The sequence below is a fragment of the Meles meles genome, chromosome 11 (genome assembly GCF_922984935.1).
Source record: "Meles meles chromosome 11, mMelMel3.1 paternal haplotype, whole genome shotgun sequence".
Taxonomy (NCBI): Eukaryota; Metazoa; Chordata; class Mammalia; order Carnivora; family Mustelidae; genus Meles; species Meles meles.
Genome location: NC_060076.1, coordinates 80,976,182 through 80,996,173, shown reverse-complemented (window position 1 = coordinate 80,996,173; position 19,992 = coordinate 80,976,182). Strand labels below are relative to the sequence as shown.

Genomic DNA, 19,992 nt, shown 5'->3' with positions numbered 1-19,992 from the left:
TGCGGAGCAGAGAGCCCGATGCGGGGCTCCATCCCAGGACCCTGAGATCACGACCTGAGCCGAAGGCAGCGGCTTAATCCACTGAGCCACCCAGGCACCCCAGAAATAGCCCTTTTTATGGTCTTGTATCTAAAAACTTTAGTGACTGTTATTTACGAGATTAAGAAATTATCTGCTATATCTGGGATTTAACATCTATTTAAGATTAATATATGATGATTAATAATAAAAACTTTACAACTATATGCCTTATAGCACCTGCTAACCACTCTACTGCTGATAAAATTCCTTTAACAAGAGTGGGACGACGACTGTACACTGTAAGACACAGAGTGTCTGGAGTTGAAAGATCTATTATTTGTCAAGTCGATGGAGTGGAAGGAAGTAAGAAGATAACAATTCGCTCCCCAGTGCAGGTACACAATGATCCTTCTTTTTCCTGGGGTCATATTTCACATATTTGTGTGTTAATTAAAAAATAAAGCTAATTACTACCAAAAGAATATAAACTATAATAGAAATACAATTAATATAAAAAAGAAGAATCATTGCCAGTAATTGTACTATTCTAGTATGAACAGTGGTAGAATTTTTTTCAATACTTCTTGTAACTTTTTATAGGACTCTTTCTATAAACTCTTTTTGTATTACTACTCTAAAACACCTTATCCATATTTTGTTTTTAGCTCTTTGTGGTACAGTGTATATCCTTCAATTTTAATTAGAAAATATGAGGAAAAATATTTACGTCGTTATTGAAGTCAAACTGATGTACAATAAACTGCATATATTTAAAGTTGATGAATTTGGGCACAAAGACCTGTGAAACCTTCATCACAGTGTACATGCCCAGAAAGTTTTCTCTCTTCCTACTCCATTCTTAGACAGCCACTGAAATGTTCTTATTGCATATTAGTTACACAGTATAGAATTTTAGGTAAATGGAATGAACTAAGAAAGGAGTATGGCTTCTTTCATTCAGCATAACTTTGCATGTATCAACTTTTGTGTATTAATATTATATGTTGCTACATGTTGTTGATTAATAATCTATTAAGTGGATATTCCAAATACCATTTTGAATGAATCTTTTTATATGGTATGAAGTAAGGGTTGAGGTTTATGTTTTGCCTATGGCTATTCAGTTTTTCCAGCCAAGATTATCCTTTTCCCATTAAATTGCTTTGACATTTTTGTCCAAAAAAAAAAAAAAAAGAATGATCATATCTTTGTGGATTTATTTCAGAACTTTCTTTTCTGTTTCATTGATCTCTTTATCTTCATGCCAGTACCACATTGTCTTCATTACTGTTTTATCCTGAGTCTTGAAATCAGGTAATACAAGTTGTCCTTCTGGGTTCATTTTCAGAGTAGTTTTGGCTATTCCAAGTCCATTCTACTTTAGATTTAGGTTGTCAATGTTTCTTACAAAGCTATGATTAAATTGGCATTTTTACATTTTTCTGATTTTTCGTTGCTGGTAAAAGTACAACTGATTTTTATATTAACCCGTACTGTGCAACTTTAGTAGATGCCCTTATTTGTTCTGGCAGCTTTTTCGTAGATACAGTTTTGATATCTGCAGACAAAGATTTTTTACTCTTTCCTTTCAAACCTGGATGTTACTATTTTATTTTACCTTTGCTTGCCTGTCGCATGGGCTAGAACCTCCAATACAATGTGAATAGATGTTCTGAAAGCAGATGTTGTTGCCTTGCTCTCAATCCTAGCAGTAACATATTCATGCTTCCATTATTAAGTATGTTTCTTCCCCTTGTAGTTTTTTGGGAGATAACCTTTTCTTGGGTTGAAAATACTCCCTTCTTTTTCTAGTTTACTGAGTTTTTATCAGAAATGGGTGTTGGATTTTGTCACATGGTTTTCTATTTATTGAAAAGATTTTTAAAAAAAAATATTAAGGTGAGTTACCTTGATTCTTAGTTGCTATATTCAATGACAATTGATTTTTATTTTTAAATTTTTAGTTAAAGTTTTTACACCCCAGTTACCCAGGTGTACAAGAGTGACTCAGCAGTTCTGTACATTACTCAGTGCTCATCATGATATGTGTACTCTCAATATCCTTCATGTATTTCATCTGTCCTACCACCCGCCTCCCATTTGTTAACCACCAGTTTGTTCTCTATACTTGTCCCTTGTTTTGGTCTTTTTTTTCTTTGTTTTGTTTCTTAAATTCACGTGAGAGTGAATCATAAGGTATTTGTCTTTCTGTGACTTATTTCACCTAGCACTGTATTCGGTACATCTATCCATATCCTTGCATATGGCAAGATTTCGTTTTTGTTTTTTTTTTATGGACCATATTACATTGTTTATATAGACCACATCTTCTTTGTCCATTCACCTATTGGTGGACATTTGGGTTGCTTCCATAATTTGGCTATTACAAATAATGCTACAATAAATACTAGTGTTTTCATAATCTTTGGGGAGATACACAGTAGTACATTTACTGGATCATATAGTAATTCTGTTTTTAATTTTTTGAGGAACCTCCACATTGTTTTCTGCAGTGGCTCCACAAGTTTGCATTCCTACTAAACAGTGCATGAAGGTTTCTTTTTCTCCACATCTTCACCAGCACTTGTTTTTTGTGTGTGTGTTTGTGATTTTTGCCATTCTGACAGGTGTCAGGCAAAATCTCAGTGGTTTTGATTTGCATTTCCCTGATGATTAGTGAGAATCTTTTCATGTGTCTGTTGTTCATCTGTATGTGCTCTTCATACTCTGTTCATCTCATCAGCCTACTTTTTCATTGGAATATTTTTTTTTCTGGTGTTAATATGTGTAAGTTCTTCGTGTATTTTAATACTAATCCCTTACTGGATACATCATTTGCAAATATCTTCTCCCATTCAGTAGGTTTTTTAGTTCTGTTGCCTATTTCCTTTGCTGTAGAGAAGTTTTTTTTTTTTTAAATTTTGCCGTAGTCTCACTAGTTTAGTTTTGTGTTTGTTTCCCTTGCTTTAGGAGACATATCTTGAAAATTGTTCTACTGCCAGTGTGAGAGAAATTACTGCCTGTGCTCTTTTCTAAGATTTTCATTGTTTTAGGTCTCACATTTAGGTCCTTAATCTATTTTGCGTTTATTTTTGTGTGTTATGTAAGAAAGTGGTCTAGTTCCATTCTTTTGCAAGTAGCTATCCAGTTTTCCAAACATCATTTGTTGAAGAGACTGTCTTTTTCCCATTGCATATTCTTTCCTCCTTTGTCATAGGTTAATTGACCATATAACTGTGGGTTTATTTCTGGGCTTTCCGTTCTGTTCCATTGATCTATGTGTCTGTTTTTGTGCCAGTACCGTACTGTTATTGGTAACTGTGGCTTTGGTATATCCTGAAATCTGGGATTGTGTTAGCTCCAGTTTTGTTCTTTGTCAAGATTGCTGTGGCTATTCAGGATCTTTTTTGTTTCCATATTAATTTTAGGATTATTTGCTCTAGTTCTATGAAAAATACTGTTGGTATTCTGATACAGATTGCATTAGCTCTGTAGATTGCTTTAGGTAGTATCAGCATTTTAACAATATTTGTTCTCTCAGTTCACGAGCATGGGTCTTCCCATTTGTGTTATCATCAATTTCTTTTGTCAGTGTTTTATAGTTTTCAGAATACAGGCCTTTCATCTCCTTGGTTAAGTTTATGCCTATACATTTTACTATTTTTAGTGCAATTATAAGTGGATTTGTTTTCTTAATTTCTCTTTCTGGAAATTCATTATTATTGTATACAAATGGAATAGATGTCTGTATATTCATTTTGTATCTTGTGATCTTACTAAATTCATTTATCAATTCTAGTAGTGTTTCGATGGAGTATTTAGGGTTTTATTTTTATATATATATATATATATAGTATCGTGTCACCCACAAATAGTGGAAGTTTTATATATATAAATATCTATAAATAATATATTATATATATTATATATTATAATTATATATTATATTATATTATATTATATTATATTATATTATATTATATACTTTGGATGCCTGGTATTTATTTTTCTTGTCTGATTGCTGTGGCTAGGGCTTCCAGTACTATGCTGAATAAAAGTAGTGAGTATGGACATCTTTGTCCTGTTCCTGTTGTTGGGGAAAAGCTTTCAGTTTTTCAATAGTGAGATAGTGTTAGATGTGAGTTTCTCATTTATGGCCTTTTTATGTTGATGTATGTTCTCTCTAAACCTATTTTGCTGAGGGTTTTTATTAGGAAGGGGTGTCATATTTCATCAGATGCTTTTTCTGCATATATTGAAATGATCATATGGTTTTTATCCTTTCTCTTGGTGATGTGCTTTCTCTCTTTGATTTGTGAATATTAAACCACCTTTGCATCACAGGAATGAATCCCATTTGATCCTGGTAAATCATTTTGTGTGATTCATTGTTTGATTCAGTTTGCTAATATTTTGTTGAGGACTTTGCATCTATGTTCCTCAGAGATACTGGCCTGTAGTTCTGTTTTTTGTAGTGTCTTTATCTGGTTTTGGTATCAGGGTAATACTGGCCTAATACAATGAATTTGGAAGCTTACCTTCCTCTTTTATTTTTTGCTAGTTTGAGAACTGGTATTGACTCTTCTTTAAGTGATTGGTATAGAAGTTACCTGTGAAGCTATCTGATCCTGGACTTAATATTTGATAGGATGTTTTTAATTACTGGTTCAATTCCATTAGTGGTAATTAATCTATTCAAGTTTTCTATTTCTTACTGCTTCAGTTTTGGTAGGTTATATGTTTCTAGGAATGTATACATTTCTTCTAGGTTGTCCAGTTTATTGGCATATAATGTGTCATAATATTCTCTTACAATCTTTTCTATTTCTGAAGTATTGATCATTGTTTCTCCTCTTTCATTTCAGATTTTGTTCATCTGAGAGTCCTCTCTCTCCTTTGATAAGTCTGGCTAATGGTTCATCAATTTTGTTGATATTTTCAAAGAACCAGCTTTTGATTTCATTGATCTTTTTTTTTAAATTTCCGTTCTATTTATTTACTCTCTTAATCTTTATTATTTCCTTCCTTCACTGATTTTGGTTTTTGTTTATTCATTTTATAGGATTTTTAGATTTACAGTTATGGGAGTTTTTTTGTTCCTTTTTTTGTTTGTTTTAAGGCATTTTTTTAAAAAAAACTTTATTTATGTGAGAGAGAAAGAGAGAGAGTGACCACAGGACCAAGGGGAGGGGCAGAGGGAGAGGGAAAAGCAGACTCCCCACTGAGCAAGGAGTCTGATGTGGGACTTGATCCCAGGACGCTGGCATCATGACTGGAGCTGAAGGCAGACAGTTAACTGACTGAGCCTCCCAGGTGCCCAGGTTATGTTTTTTTTATTTGAGATTTTTCTTCTGCTTGAGGTAGGCCTGTATGCTATAAGCTTGCCTCTAGAACAGCATTTGTTGCATTCGAAAGATGTTGGACCTTTGTGTTTTCATTTTCACTTGTCTCCATATAGATTTTTATTTCTTCTTTGATTTCTTGGTATTCATTGTTTATAGTAGCATGTTATTTAATCTCTACGTATTGGTGTTCTTTCCAGATTTTTTTCTTGTGGTTGATTAATTTCATGTTACTGTGGTTGGAAAAGATGTATGATATGACTTTAATATTTGAATTTATTGAGACTTGTTTTGTGGCAGTATGTGATCTATTCTGGAGAATGTTTCATGTGCACTTGAAAAGAATGTGTATTCTGCTGTTTTGTGATGGGATGTTCTGAATATATCTGTTAGATCTATCCGTTCCAATGTGGCATTCAAAGCTACTGTTTTCTTTGATTTTTCTCTTTGGATAGTCTATCCATTGATGTAAGTGGGGTGTTAAGGTCCCCAAGTATTATTGTATTACTGTCAGTTACTTACTTTATATTTGTTAATAACTGCTTTATGTACTTGGGTGCTTCCATGTTGGGTGCATAACTATTTACAATTGTTGAATCTTCTTGTTGGCTTTTCCCCTTTATGATTAGGTAGCATCCTTCTTGGTCCCTTGTTACAGTCTTTGTTTTAAAGTCTATTTGTTTGACATACTTAACTGTTGCTGCCCTGGCTTTCTTTTCACTTCCATTTGCATGATAAATGTTTTTCCATCCTTTCATTTTTCATTCTGCATATGTCTTTAGGTCTGAAATGCTTCTATTATAGGCAGCATGTGGATGGTTCTTGCTTTTTTATCCATTCTGTTGCCCTAGAGTGTCTTTTGATTGGAGCATCTAGTCCACTTACTTGCAAAGTAATTAATAGGTACGTATTTATCATCATTTTGTTACTTGTTTTATGGTTGTCTTTATAATTCTCTATTCCTTTCTTTTCTTGCTCTTTTCTCTCATAATTTGCTGGCTTTCTTATACTTGGGATACTTTCTCTTTATTTTTTGCATACCTATTACAAGTGTTTGATCTGTGGCTACTGTTAGGTTTATATATAACATCTTATTCCTATAACAGTCTATATTGGGTTGATAGTCTCTTAAGTTTGAACCCAATTTTTTAACCTTTTTTTTTTAAAAAGATTTCATTTATTTATTTGACAGACAGAGATCACAGATAGGCAGAGAGGCAGGCAGAGAGAGAGGGGGAAGCAGGCTCCCTGCTGAGCAGAGAGCCCGATCCGGGGCTCGGTCCCAGGACCCTGGGGTTTCATGACCTGAGCCGAAGGCAGAGGCTTAACCCACTGAGCCACCCAGGTGCCTCGTATTCTCATTTTATAGTATTCTTTTTTCTCTCTCCTATTCAGCTTGATTGCTTTCCATTGCCCTGTCCTCCAGATCACTGATCTGTTCTTCCTCTAGTCTACTATTTATTCCCGTTAATATATTTTTAATTTCAGTTACTGAGTTATTCTTTCTCTAGTTCTTTTAATGCTTTCTGTCACCTTTTTTAGGGTTTGCCTGAGACCCTCCTCTCTTTCCTCAAGTCCAGTGAGTATCTTTATGGCCATCACTTTAAATTCTCTATCAGACATATTATCTCCATTTTATTTAGCTCTCTTGTGATTATCATGTTTTTTTCATTTGAGCTATTCCTCTGTCTGTTCGTTTTCTGTAATCATCTGTGTCTCTTTCTATGTGTTAGGAAGGTCAGCTGTGCTCCTGATCTTGAAAGTAGTGGCATTATGAAGAAGAGATGCTATAGTGCCCTGCAGTGCAATGTCCCCTATTACCCAGAATATGGCACTTCAGGGCTGTGTCCTGTGTGTGTTGTATATGCCCTGCTGTGTGGCTGAGCTGCATTTGCCTTCAGTTCAGTTGTCTACGGTGACTCTCTGCCTTTTGTGGGTAGGGTTTAGTCCTTGTGTTGTTAGTGGGTCAGTCTAGGGCCACCTTGAAGTTGAGTTGGTTCATACCAGGTTTTTGCCAGAGCTATAGTCACACCATATTGTAGGGCACTCTCCCTGTTTTGTCCCCCAGAAAGCTTTTGTTGGCGGGCAGGGCCCACATTCCGATCAGTTGTCTGCCCCTGGCCCACTTGTGAGGCTGTAGTCGAACTGGTGTCTGTGCTTCTTTCCCCTCTCCTGGTCATACCAGTCCCTTAGAAGTGATGCTGGCTCCTGTAGGGTCTCCTTGCACACTGCCAGGATAGTGACACCACTTTGAGTGGACTCCTGTTGCAGGAGAACATGGAAGTGGGTGCACGGTGCTAAGTAAGCTTTGCTCAGATCTGCTGTGGGAGGAGCCCTGAGCTGCTCTGGAGAACTCTTAAGGGTGGGCTCGTGTCCATTTTTATTAGCCTTTGATAGTTTACTCATGTGCATATTCCAGTCAGCACCAATGTGAAATTTTGACAACGGGGGACGCTCTTGAATCTGCAACTCTTGCCTCTCCATGTGCCTCGCTCCTCAGTGTGCTGTGAGTTTAAGAAACATGGCCTTCCCCCAAATTCTCCTATCTGACTCCAGCTGACTGGGCTCTGTTTAACTTCTCTTTTTCTCCTACACCGTAGTCTAGAAACTTGAGGCAGCAAACTGGGGCAATCTGAGGACTTATCTTTGTGGTTTCTTTTTTAATTTTTTCCTTTCTTTTCTGTGGTGCCTGCTGCCCAGTTTCTGAAAACCATTGTTTAATGTGGGTTCTTTTCCCCCTGTGTTTTAGTTGTCTATGTTAGGAAGGTTTATCTGGTCTCTGTTATTCCCTCATGGCTGAAAGCAGAAATTCTTCTCTTTCATTTTTGATCTGCAGTTAACGATTTTAAAGATGACTCTTGGGCTACTTTGTCTATTGTTGATTTATTTTTTATTTTTTAAATAGTTACACATTAATTTTAAATTTCTTATAGATACTATTTATAGAAACTTAAATGTATTTCTGTTGCTTCAAATAGTTAGAGCAAACAGTTTATCTAGACATAGAGTGTAGTTAGGATTACCCATTTATCAGTTTTTAGTTCTCAGCATGTTTTCCATTTTGGTATGATTTTTTTAAAAAAATAAGATTTTACTAAGATATTATAATATGAAATTGTTTTTATTAACCAGTTTGTTTTTATCCCTCTCAAAGGTAAATATAACTGTTTGGAAGTTTATCTAATAATATATATTAATCAAAGTGATGTTACCCTTTACATCATTTTTATATGCTGCTCATGTGATGGATGAGATATTCTCCAAAGTGCGTGGAGAATATCTCATCTTATGAGCAGCATACAACAGTGAAGTAAAAAGGCACTCATTTCCCAGCCTCTGGCCTTTTTTTTTCAAATTTTGTCATACAGACATCTCAAATTTTGATACAGTATTTTTTCCCATGAATTCTTCTATTTTTTTCTAAGAAGTTAATATCAAGATCAAGAACATACTACTTTACTTCCTTCGAGGATTTTTTAAGTTTTTGTTTTTGACACACCTTTTCTATAAAAGTGGTGACCTTCCTTGTATTTTTTAGGATAAATAATAGCGTGGTTTTTTTTTTCTTTTCCTATTTATATAAATAAGCAAAATAAATATTGCCTGCTAGTTTCTTTGTTGGGATATTTTGATGAGATTTAAAAAAAAAACTTTAGATTCTTAGATTAATGGTACTAAATGTGATTTGTTTTTCTTTCTCAGATTAAAAATCATTTTTCAATCCCACTTTGTGTTTATGAAGGGAACACTTTATTGGGAACGGCTTCACCTGGAAGTGAATTCAACCTACCATTAACATCTTACCGGTGATTTTTTATTTCTTTATCTTTTTATTTGCTCTAAATTGTCTTATGGAATTTTTAGTTTATGATTTTGTAGGGGTATTTGTTTCTAAGTGATCAAAGTTAAGTCAAATCTGTTTTGTTAATAACTTGTCTAACTTAAGTTTCAGGGTGCCTAGAAGGTGTTTGTTTTTTTTTTTAAGAAATATTTAATGTATTTAATTTATACTGTATAAATTACTTTTGTTTTACTAGTAAATACAATTATTACATGCTTATTGTATAGCTGCCATAACTAAAATCATTTATATATGATTTTTAAAAAATGTTCAGTTGAGCATGATTGGTAGCTTCTGGATTAATATACAGCTATTATGAAGTGATTTTTACTTTTCAAATGTTTTGCAATGGAATTTTTAAAAATCCCTTTTGAAAACATTTTTTATTTTATTTTATTATTTTTTTTTTTTTAAAGATTTTACTTATTTATTTTGACAGAGAGAGATCACAAGTAGGCAGAGAGGCAGTCAGAGAGAGAGAGAGAGGGAAGCAGGCTCCCTGTCGAGCAGAGAGCCCGATGCGGGACTCGATCCCAGGACCTGAGCCGAAGGCAGCAGCCTAAACCACTGAGCCACCCAGGCGCCCCAAAACATTTTTTATTTTTATCTACATATTAATTGTTCAGTGATAGAATTATACTGTAAATTGCGACACATATACATCAATCTTCTAAAAATTAAACTGGATATAAAATCTTATATGTAAAATTCTTATAATATTCTAATGATGGGCTAGTCCTAAAATTATAGGACTAATATCATAACAAACAAGTACTCTGGATATTTAATCAGGATTGAAAATAATCTCTTTCAGGGATAGTGAACTCTATTGGAAAATACTATCTTCCTGAACATAAGCATTATAGTTTGTCTAAGTACCATTTCCAGAACACACACTAGCTCTGGCCCAGACCTGTGCTGCAGAAGGACAGAGGCAGGACCACACGCTGTCCTGAAATCCCTCTGCCTTTCTTCTGATTCTTGTCCAGCGTTCCAGATTAGCTCTCTGATGCTTACAGAGCAGCCTAGCAGTTACAGGCACATATTTTCAGTTAGTAGACCTGCTAGTTCTAATGAGTACTTGATTACTTATACCTTCTAACCCTCAGTTGAAATCTCCTGTGGGAAAGAATATTATTGTTGCGAGAACAACAGTGTAGTTGTTTACAACATCTGACCTTATTCTAGGAAGGATTTTTGGTGGGTTACAAGACTAGATTAAAGGTGACATATAGTTAGGGACATTGGGGAGGGTATGTGATATGGTGAGTGCTGTGAAGTGTGTAAGCCTGACGATGCACAGATTAATAAAAAAATAAAAAGATAGCGTGTAGGATATGTTTCAAAGCTTCTGTGAAGAAGTGTATACTTATTTCATCCCTGAATGAGAAAACTTAGTGGCATTTCACTTTATTTTTAATAAATTATTGCTATATATTTTGTGACTCTGTCCATAGAAGAGAAAACTTAGGAGTATCTTTACACTTTATTGTTCAAGGCTAAATATTAATTTGTCAAATGGAAATTAATTTCAATTAGAATTATTAGTGATGAACCAGTTTGTATCTCACATTAGATGTGTTTCTAATCCAATTCTTAGATATAGGTATGCTTACATAGTGGCTACCTTTCCCTGGAGAATTTAAATAGATTAGTCTTTGAATTTAATTCATTTAACAGATATTTGTCAAGTGTTCTGCTGTGTATAAGGCTCTACTGTGGGATGCCAAGATGAACTGGGCATGGCTGTGACTTTGAGAAATTGATGCATTATGTAAATACAGAAGGAAGAAAACTGTGGGGTTGTAGGGAGAGGGTGTTACAGAAAATCACAAAAAACAAAGCAGGTGTTGATGGTTGACTCCTGGGTGAGATACATGAATTAAAGGTCAAACAATAATATGCAGATTAGCAGGGAAAGTCAATCTTAAGTGGAAGGAATTGCATGAATGAAGGTAAGGAGGTCTGAAAGCACAGGGTTTCTATGTGTCTGTAAAGAATAGTTGCAGGATGGGGCGCCTGGGTGGCTCAGTGGGTTGGGCCTCTGCCTTCTGCTTGGGTCATGGTCTGGGGGTCCTGGGATGGCGCCGCATCGGGCTCTCTCCTCAGCGGGGAGCCTGCTTCCCCCTCTCTCTCTGCCTGCCTCTCTGCCTACTTGTGATTTCTCTCTATGGAATGAGTGAATAAAATATTAAAAAAAAAAAAAAGAATAGTTGCAGGATGATCAGAGTGCAGTATGTATCTCGTAACAGAACATTTGATACATGGTTTAAGTTCACATTGAGGTATTGCTCCCTCAGTTTCTTGCCCTTTTGATATCAATTTTACCTTTATCTTACGTATCACCTTTTTTTTTTCTTTCTTAGAATGTTTGGTGTCCTTCTGTTTCATGACCTTTCGTTCTAAAAGCTCTTCTCATTGAGAACCTCTTGTGTTTTTTTCCTATCCATTTCTTAAATTTTCCCTTAAACTGGCATATTTCTCTAATTCAGGTGTTCCCTTCAGAATAAAGCTTTTTGGCAAAATTGTCGCCTCTGCAAAAAGCTCTGAAGCTGTCTGGAAAAACTTCACCACATTCTCTTGCCTAAAGTCCGCTGTGTACATATGTTTTTTTGTATCTGTCACAATGCGCTAGTTCTCTTTTAACATTACATCCCCCACCTGATTGGGATCTCTATAATACAGAGTCAAGAAGAACTTACTCATTTGTTCATTTCCAGTTTTACCTTCTCGTTGGTAAATAATGGGTCCAATAAAAGGTTTTGATAATCTGAATGAGTTTATTGACATTGGTTTAATTGGGAGAAAATTAAAGTTTTTTGTGGTTCTGTTTTATTTCATTTTCATTAACCTATAATGTATTATTTGTTTCAGGCGTACAGGTCTGTGATTCATCAGGCTTACACAATTTACAGCACTCAGCATAGCACATGCCCTCCCCAATGTCCATCACCCAGCTACCCCAGCCCTTCCACTCCCCTCCCCTACAACCATCCCTCAGTTTGTTTCCTGAGGAAAATTAAGTTTTTAAGTATTAGAAGAATGGAAAATAGAATGAAAATTACAGAGAAAATATAAAAACAAAATAAGTTAAATCACATAACTGATTTGACAGATGATTAAATTTATGTATATGTCAAGAGAGATGGAAAATTTTTTCATAGTCCAGAGTGCTAGTAGTTGGAAGTTCCTGAAAAGGGACACACAGAGAAATGGGTATGGACTGTTTAGAGTTCAATCTAGTGAATTTAAATCACTGTCAGGCATCATTATAGTAGTGTGTAATGGATATTTAAGATTTTAGGACTAGAGCTTAGGACAAAATCTGGGCTGGAGGTAGTATGGACAGTTGTTGATTTGTAAGGGATAGTGTCACAATCATAGATGAATGGTTTTATAAGTATAAATATATTTAAGTGTTTCTATTTGGACAAGTTAGGTTTGAAAAATGATTAAACCTAAAATATAATTGAAATGTAAGCAGAGTGTGATATTTAAATAAAAGAATTAATCATACATGATTTTATCACTATCTTCTAGCAACCACCTCTGCAACTCTGCCCAGCAATTAAATATCTATGAAAAGCTTTTGTTTGATTAACATTGAAAAGCTGGTGATGGTTTTTTTTAATGGAAATGTGTTTTTAGTTTATGAATTCAGTCATGACATGTATTTCCTATAAGGACCACATATTCAGGAAAGCCAGTATTTTTAAGTTAAATGTACAAATTAAAAGGTATTTGTATGTTTGCTTTGTATAAATGATCTATAAAATTACGTATTTTCTGTAGGAGACCAGTTATTATCTTATAAACTTTAAAGATAGTAAATTTGGGGGCGCCTGGGTGGCTCAGTGGGTTAAAGCCTCTACCTTCGGCTCAGGTCATGATCTCAGGGTCCTGGGATCGAGCCCCACATCAGGCTCTCTGCTCTGGGAGGAGCCTGTTTTCTCCTCTCTGTCTGCCTGCCTCTCTGCCTACTTGTGATCTCTGTCTGTCAAATAAATAAATAAAATCTTTAAAAAAAAAAAAAAGATAGTAAATTTGTAAGAAAAATATTCTCCTCCTAAGAGCCAAATAACTTGATTAGTTTACAGAAAGTTAAGGGATGACAGTGTCTATTTACCGTCCTTTCTTTGCTATTTCCAAAAAGAATATGAAACTATAAAAAATTTATTACAGGTTCAGGGAGTGATGTAATTTCATTGTTCCAAAGTAGTAATCACCTAATTTATGTTTTCTTTTAAAGGATTTTAAAGCATATTGTTTCATCCTTTATACAGATCACCTCTTTCTCTGAAGCCAGAAGATGAGGACTATCAAGGGTGTGAAAGAATTGACTTTGAAGAAATTATAAAAAATGATGGCACTTTTCTAAAGAAGAAATGTAGATCTAAAAACGCTTCTAAGAAACCGTTTATCATTCATGTTGTCCCAGAAAAAGATGATTTGGCTTCTCTGTCAGTGTATTCAGAAGATGGCTGGGACTTACCATACATAATGCATTTGTGGCCACCTATCCTGCTCCGAAATCTTCTTCCTTATAAAATTGCTTATTATATAGAGGTAGTCCAGAATTTTTTAATGCCTTCCTGTCTTTGATTTTGTAGCTTTAGTTACTTAAAATTATGAACAATAAAACAGTGTTTTAATGTTCTCATAAAAATGATAGTACTGGTGAATAGGTGGTCTAGATGTTTTTCACATGGAAAAAAAAGTTACCATCAAGTGCTGTGAAGTGTGTAAACCTGGCGATTCACAGACCTGTACCCCTGGGGATAAACATACATTATATGTTTATTAAAAAAAAAAAAATTTGGAAGGGGAGGCGAACCATAAGAGACTATGGACTCTGAAAAACAACCTGAGGGTTTTGAAGGGTCAGGGGTGGGAGGTTGGGGGAACAGGTGGTGGGTAAGGGGGAGGGCACGTTTTGCATGGAGCACTGGGTGTTGTGCAAAAACAATGAATACTGTTACGCTGAAAAAATAAATAAAATGGAAAAAAAAAGAAATTAAAATAATAAAAAAAAGTTACCATCATTATAAAAAAAGGGGTTTTTAAAAATATTTTTTCCACTGATATACCTTAGAAATCGGTTTACAAAATTGAATAGAAATTACATACACAAAGGTGATATGCCATTTTTAAATCATTTATGAAAATGATATATATTTCTGTGGGAAAATTTAGAAAATAGAGCTAATAAAAATTGCCTATAATTATATCATCTGGAAGTTGAATGTTCAGGTGAAGATAGCATGTCAGGTTTAGAATACAGGTGTACCTCATTTCCTCACACTTCTCAGAGAAACTCTGTGTTTTACAAATTTAAGATTTGTGGTAACCCTGTGTCAAGCAAGTCTGCCAGGACCGTTTTTCCAACAGTATTTCCTCACTTCACGTTTTTGTATCATATTTTGGCAATTCTCACAATATTTCAAACATTTCATTCTTAATGGTTATGATTTGTGATCAGTGATTATGACTTGGTAAAAGCTCAGATGATGGTTAACATTCTTAGTGGTAAAGTATTGAGGTGTATCCATTGATTTCTAGACATAATGCTATTGCATAGTTACTGGACTACAGTGTAGTGTAAACATGACTTATGTGCATTGGAAAACCAGGAAATTTATTTGACTTGCTTTATTGCAATATTTGGTTTATTGTGGTCTGGAACCGAACCTTCAGTATCTCTGCAGTAGGCTTGTGTATATCTTTAAAATCTTTTCTGTGCTCGTACATCTAATTTGTTATATATTTAAAAGATGGACACTAACTTCTGCAACAAGTATGCGAATTAGTCTTAATATTCAAATAATAGACTTAGAAAAAAGAACACCCTACATTATATTATTCCCATGCTAGTTTTTGTCTGATAAATTGAGAAGGAGTTAACATATCTATGGTTTAAGGTTATCAATTTTCCATATGGTTGGCAGATACCATAGTGGTTAATCATTTGTACTTTGCTATCAGATAGATTTGAGATTGAATTTTAGTTCTCTCATTTTATTAGCTTTATGCCTTTAAGCAAGTTGTATTATCTTTTAAAAGTCATTTGTCCTAATCTGTATAGGAATAGTAATAAAAGCTGCATGGTTGGGATATGGGGGAAATAAAATTAGATAATACATGTGAAGGGCTTTGCATAGCGGCTCCCAGGCACATGGTTGCCAATTATTTCCTCTTTCTCATCACCACCAACCACTACTATTTTTATTTTGTGAAACATTAATTAGCAGGTCAGGCATCAATAATTTACATAATTTTTGCTTTAAGTATTTAAAATCTTAAGAGATTCCTGTGTTCTAACAACAAGAAGGAATCAAGTAGAGATGATGGAAAAACTGGTGATGTACGCTCTGTGTCCCATTCATATCGAACTTTTAATTTGATCCTTTTATAGGTCACATTTTGTTTGCTAGTTTCCAAAGGATATGATAAATTTTTAGGATTATAGCTTAGTTGTGGTAGGGAGAGAAGATTATAAGGGACAAGAGCAATTAGGAGACTCTTAAAGATAGAGGTCACAGTGACATGAACTAATAAGGGTACAGTTGTGAGACATACAGAAGATACAGTATAGACAGTGATTGGAAATGGGTGATGAGGCATTGTTAAAAGCAAGAATGGAAATTAGTAGGGATTGCTTATTTGGGGTTACTGTCATTTTTTTCATTTTGTAGTTTTCAAAACTAAAATCACTAATGGATAACATATTAAAAATGTTTTACTAATAACAATGTTTTATAATGTTGATTAGTTCCAGCATATTTTTAGTTTGTATTATTTAATTTTATCCTCACAGTAGTCCTTTGAAGTAGATCATTTATACCATTTTATAAATATGATAATTCAAATCTCAATTTATAGAAGTTTATACACTTGGCAGAGTTAGAACTCAAATACAAGTCTTCTGACTTGTTCTGACAGAGGTGTTTCAAAAGCATGTGTATGACCTTTGGAATCATTAAATAGAATTTTTGGGCCTATTATTCTGACATGTTTAAAATTTTCCCGTATTTTTTTATTACAGGGGATTGAACATAAAGTTTATACTCTAAATGAAGGACATTCAGCCCATATTTGTACTGCACAGTTGGAAAAAGCCAAACTACATTTAAAATTACTTGACTATCTTAATCATGATTGGAAAAGTGAATATTATATAAAACCTAACCAGCAAGATATTAGTTTCATCAATTTTACCTGTGTTACGGAAATAGAAAAGACTGATTTAGATATTGCTATCCACGTGACTTATAATACTGGCCAGACAGTTGTGGCATTTCATAGTCCTTACTGGATGGTCAATAAAACCAGTCGGATGTTACAGTATAAGGCTGATGGAATTCACCGAAAGCATCCACCTAATTATAAGAAGCCAGTTCTGTTTTCTTTTCAACCGAAGCACTTTTTTAATAATAATAAGGTATGTAAGTTTTTTTTTTTAACTTTCATTCTCCTTTAGCTTCTTTTCATTCCTTTTAATTTTTAGAGTTTTGAAGAATATTATAAAACAGGTAGAAATAACATTTAAATATTTGAGCTTAAAAAGATTAGAATTTAGGGACACCTGGGTGGCTCAGTTGGTTTGGCGTCTGCTTTCGGCTCAGGTCATGATCCCAGGGTCCTGGGATTGGGTTCCACGTCAGGCTCTTGCTGAGTGGGGAGCCTGCTTCTCCCTCTGCCTGCTGTTGCCCCTGCTTGAGCTCTGTCTCTCCCTCTCTGAGACAAATAAGTATATAAAATATTTAAAAAAAAAAAGATTAGAATTTAGTATGGGAATATGTTTAGGGCATTAATAATATAATATTTATACAAAAAAGCAAAAAACTTACCAGTTGAGGTAGGAATTTTTAATGGTATCTACATTGTAATGTGTTTGGAATATTTTTTCCTAGGTTCAGCTTATGGTAACTGATAGTGAATTGTCAGATCAGTTTTCAATCGATACTGTTGGTAGTCATGGAGCTGTTAAATGTAAAGGCCTGAAAATGGACTATCAAGTGAGTTCATTCTCTGCTTATGGAGAAACTTCTATTTTAAACTGTGTGTACTGACTACTTAATTTTTATAAGGATGTTGTAATAATGGAACAGTTTTTGAAATGCTAATTTTTTTCCCTTTAGGTTGGTGTCACTATAGACCTTAGCAGTTTTAACATTACCAGAATTGTGACATTTACTCCTTTTTATATGATTGAAAACAAAAGCAAATATCATATATCAGTGGCTGAACAGGGAAATGACAAATGGCTCTCTCTTGATTTGGAGCAGGTGGGTAGATGTATTTCAAAAATATACCTCTTTAGATTTTCATTTTTCCTTGAAGTTAGACACCTGAAACACTATGTAAATTTTTAATTGCACCCCCTCTCCTTATTTTATTTGTACCAGGCTCTAGACTCAGTTGTTAAAAACCAAACCTTGTCACTTAGGAGTGCATTGCTTGATAAGGGAAGTACATGTTTAACAACTAGTAACCAAGCAGTGTAAATACAGCAGTAGGAGACTGGATAAGGTATAAAGTCAGTAAAGAGTAGAAAATTATTTACTCTTTCTGCAAAGTTATTAGGAATGCCTTTGTGGAATAAGTTAAGCTAGCTATTTTAAAAAGATGGTAGTAACTTAGGAATGATATTTTGATTCTACACTATCTTTAGCTATTTGACTCCTGGATGAGAATTTTCTAAAGGATTGCCTGAGGTTGATGGAATATTTCATTTTTGAGGAAATTTTATTCTAAGAATATAAGATAAGTGTTTGCTCTTTTTGTTTAGTGTTCCTTCTTGCTTTTAAACCATCCTGCTGGGATTATTATTCTTGACATTCTTTAGATTTTTCCTTCAGAGCTCATTTTGGAGGCAAATGCCATCAGTTTGTGTTTATCCATAAAAGTTTTTGTCATCGTATGGTAATTTCTCTTGCTTTCTCTTCTATTTTTTCTCAACATGTGTATTTTTTTTTTTTAAAAGATTTTATTTATTCATTTGACAGAGAGATCACAAGTAGGTAGAGAGGCAGGCAGAGAGAGAGGAGGAAGCAGGCTCCCTGCGGAGCAGAGAGCCCGATGTGGGGCTCGATCCCAGGACCCTGAGATCATGACCTGAGCCGAAGGCAGCAGCTTAATCCACTGAGCCACCCAGGTGCCCCTCAACATGTGTATATTTTACTCCATTATTTTCTGGTTTCCACTTCAGTTGAAAATTCTCCTGTGGTTCCGTCATTCCTTTAGAGGTCATTTTTCCTCCTAATTGCCTTCATGATTTTTGTCTTTGATGTTCCGTACTACTGTTTGTCCACATGTGGATTCTTTCTACATATCCTGCTTGAGATGCTATACTCTGAGATTTGTGGATCAATCTATTTCATAATTGCTATATAATTTGCAATTATTGGCTCTTTAAATACTGTCTTCCCTTCATCTTTCCATTTGCTTCTTCTTGGTCTTAATCAGACATATTCTAGATCTCCGTATTCTATCTTCTATGTCTCAACTTTTTTTTTTTTTTTTTTTTACTATTTTCCATCTATACAACTCTCTTTGCTGCATTCTGGATAAATTCTACATGTATATCTTTAAATTTTCACTTTTACTCTGTCTAAATTGCTATTTAAGCCCTTAGTTGAGTTATTTGAATAATTGTATTTCTTAATTTCAGAAGTTCACCTTTTTTTGAAGTCTGCCTGCTCATTCATTAGTGAATATTTGTGTATATTCCTTAGGTGCCTTGTGTTACATCTGCTAAGAGAACCACAAGTCCCTGTGCTTGTGTAGTTCATGTTTCATTGCGGGGGAGTGGTTGTGGAAACAATATAATCATTTAGCAAAATGTATAGTATTTTTAAAGTTGAAAAGTCTAATCAGGGAAATACAAATAAGACAGGTAGGAGTGTTGAGAATTCTAGCAAGCACAAGGTGGGCTATAATTTTATATAAGGTGGTCAAGGATAGAATTCACTGAGGTCCTATTTGAGCAGACTTATAGGAAATGGGAAGTAGCAGTTGCCAGGAGCTCAGCTGAACTGCCTTGTGTTGGAGTATGATTAGGACAACAACTCAAAATGAAAGTAACAGTCAAGCCTTTAGTCCTTTACTGCCATAGTATAAGCAAGAGGCTAAACCGGAGAAAGTGCCAACTCTCCCTGCCCCATTCCACTTTCCCTATGGAAGAGCATTGATCAGGGGTCAGGTGGATGAGCACAGACTTGGGGGTTTTATCACTGTCAAGGGAGCCTTGAATAAGAGGCTCTTCCAGTTTATGGACCTAAGGGATGAACAATGACAAGGGGGAAGAGCTAGGAGTAGAAAAGTACTGAAGACAGAGGAGAGAAAAAGCATCTTAAAGGTTCTCCCTATCTTGTTTTAAAGAGGTCTTGCAGGAAGGTTCCTCTAAGAGGTCTCTGCCATGGGCCATGATAGAGAGGTGTCTGAATGAAAGTATCTCAGGTAGGAATTCAGATATATGTAAAATACATGGCTGGAAGCGAGGACTGGGTCCTTGAGACTGCTGTACACTGAGTGAGGGGGCGGCTTAGCCCTGTGAGGCCTGCCGGAGAAGGCCTTTGTAATTGCCTATGATGTAACATGATAGGTTCTTAGCCGGGAGCTGCAATCCTCAGCCATGTGGCTCTCTGGGGAAAGAGAATTAGAGCCAGAAGAATCATCCAGGGTAGATGGCCTGAAGTGGATGAACCTTTGGCATGTTTGTGGGATAGCAAAAGAGGCCAGTATTACTGGAGAGGGGAATAGAAGAGAACAAGGCATGACAAGAGATGC

The 19,992-nt window shown here is 35.1% G+C and overlaps 1 protein-coding gene across 3 annotated transcripts in view; it reads left to right on the top strand.

Moving 5' to 3' along the window:
* VPS13A (vacuolar protein sorting 13 homolog A) overlaps positions 1-19,992 on the top strand; it is a 244,795-nt gene that overhangs the window by 164,027 nt on the left and 60,776 nt on the right. For all 3 annotated transcript variants that reach the window (XM_046022052.1, XM_046022053.1, XM_046022054.1), the window contains exons 45-50: positions 256-416; positions 9,066-9,169; positions 13,488-13,770; positions 16,247-16,642; positions 17,115-17,219; positions 17,343-17,489. In XM_046022052.1, the coding sequence (XP_045878008.1) occupies positions 256-416; positions 9,066-9,169; positions 13,488-13,770; positions 16,247-16,642; positions 17,115-17,219; positions 17,343-17,489 (1,196 nt within the window). The remainder of the gene's footprint in view (positions 1-255; positions 417-9,065; positions 9,170-13,487; positions 13,771-16,246; positions 16,643-17,114; positions 17,220-17,342; positions 17,490-19,992) is intronic.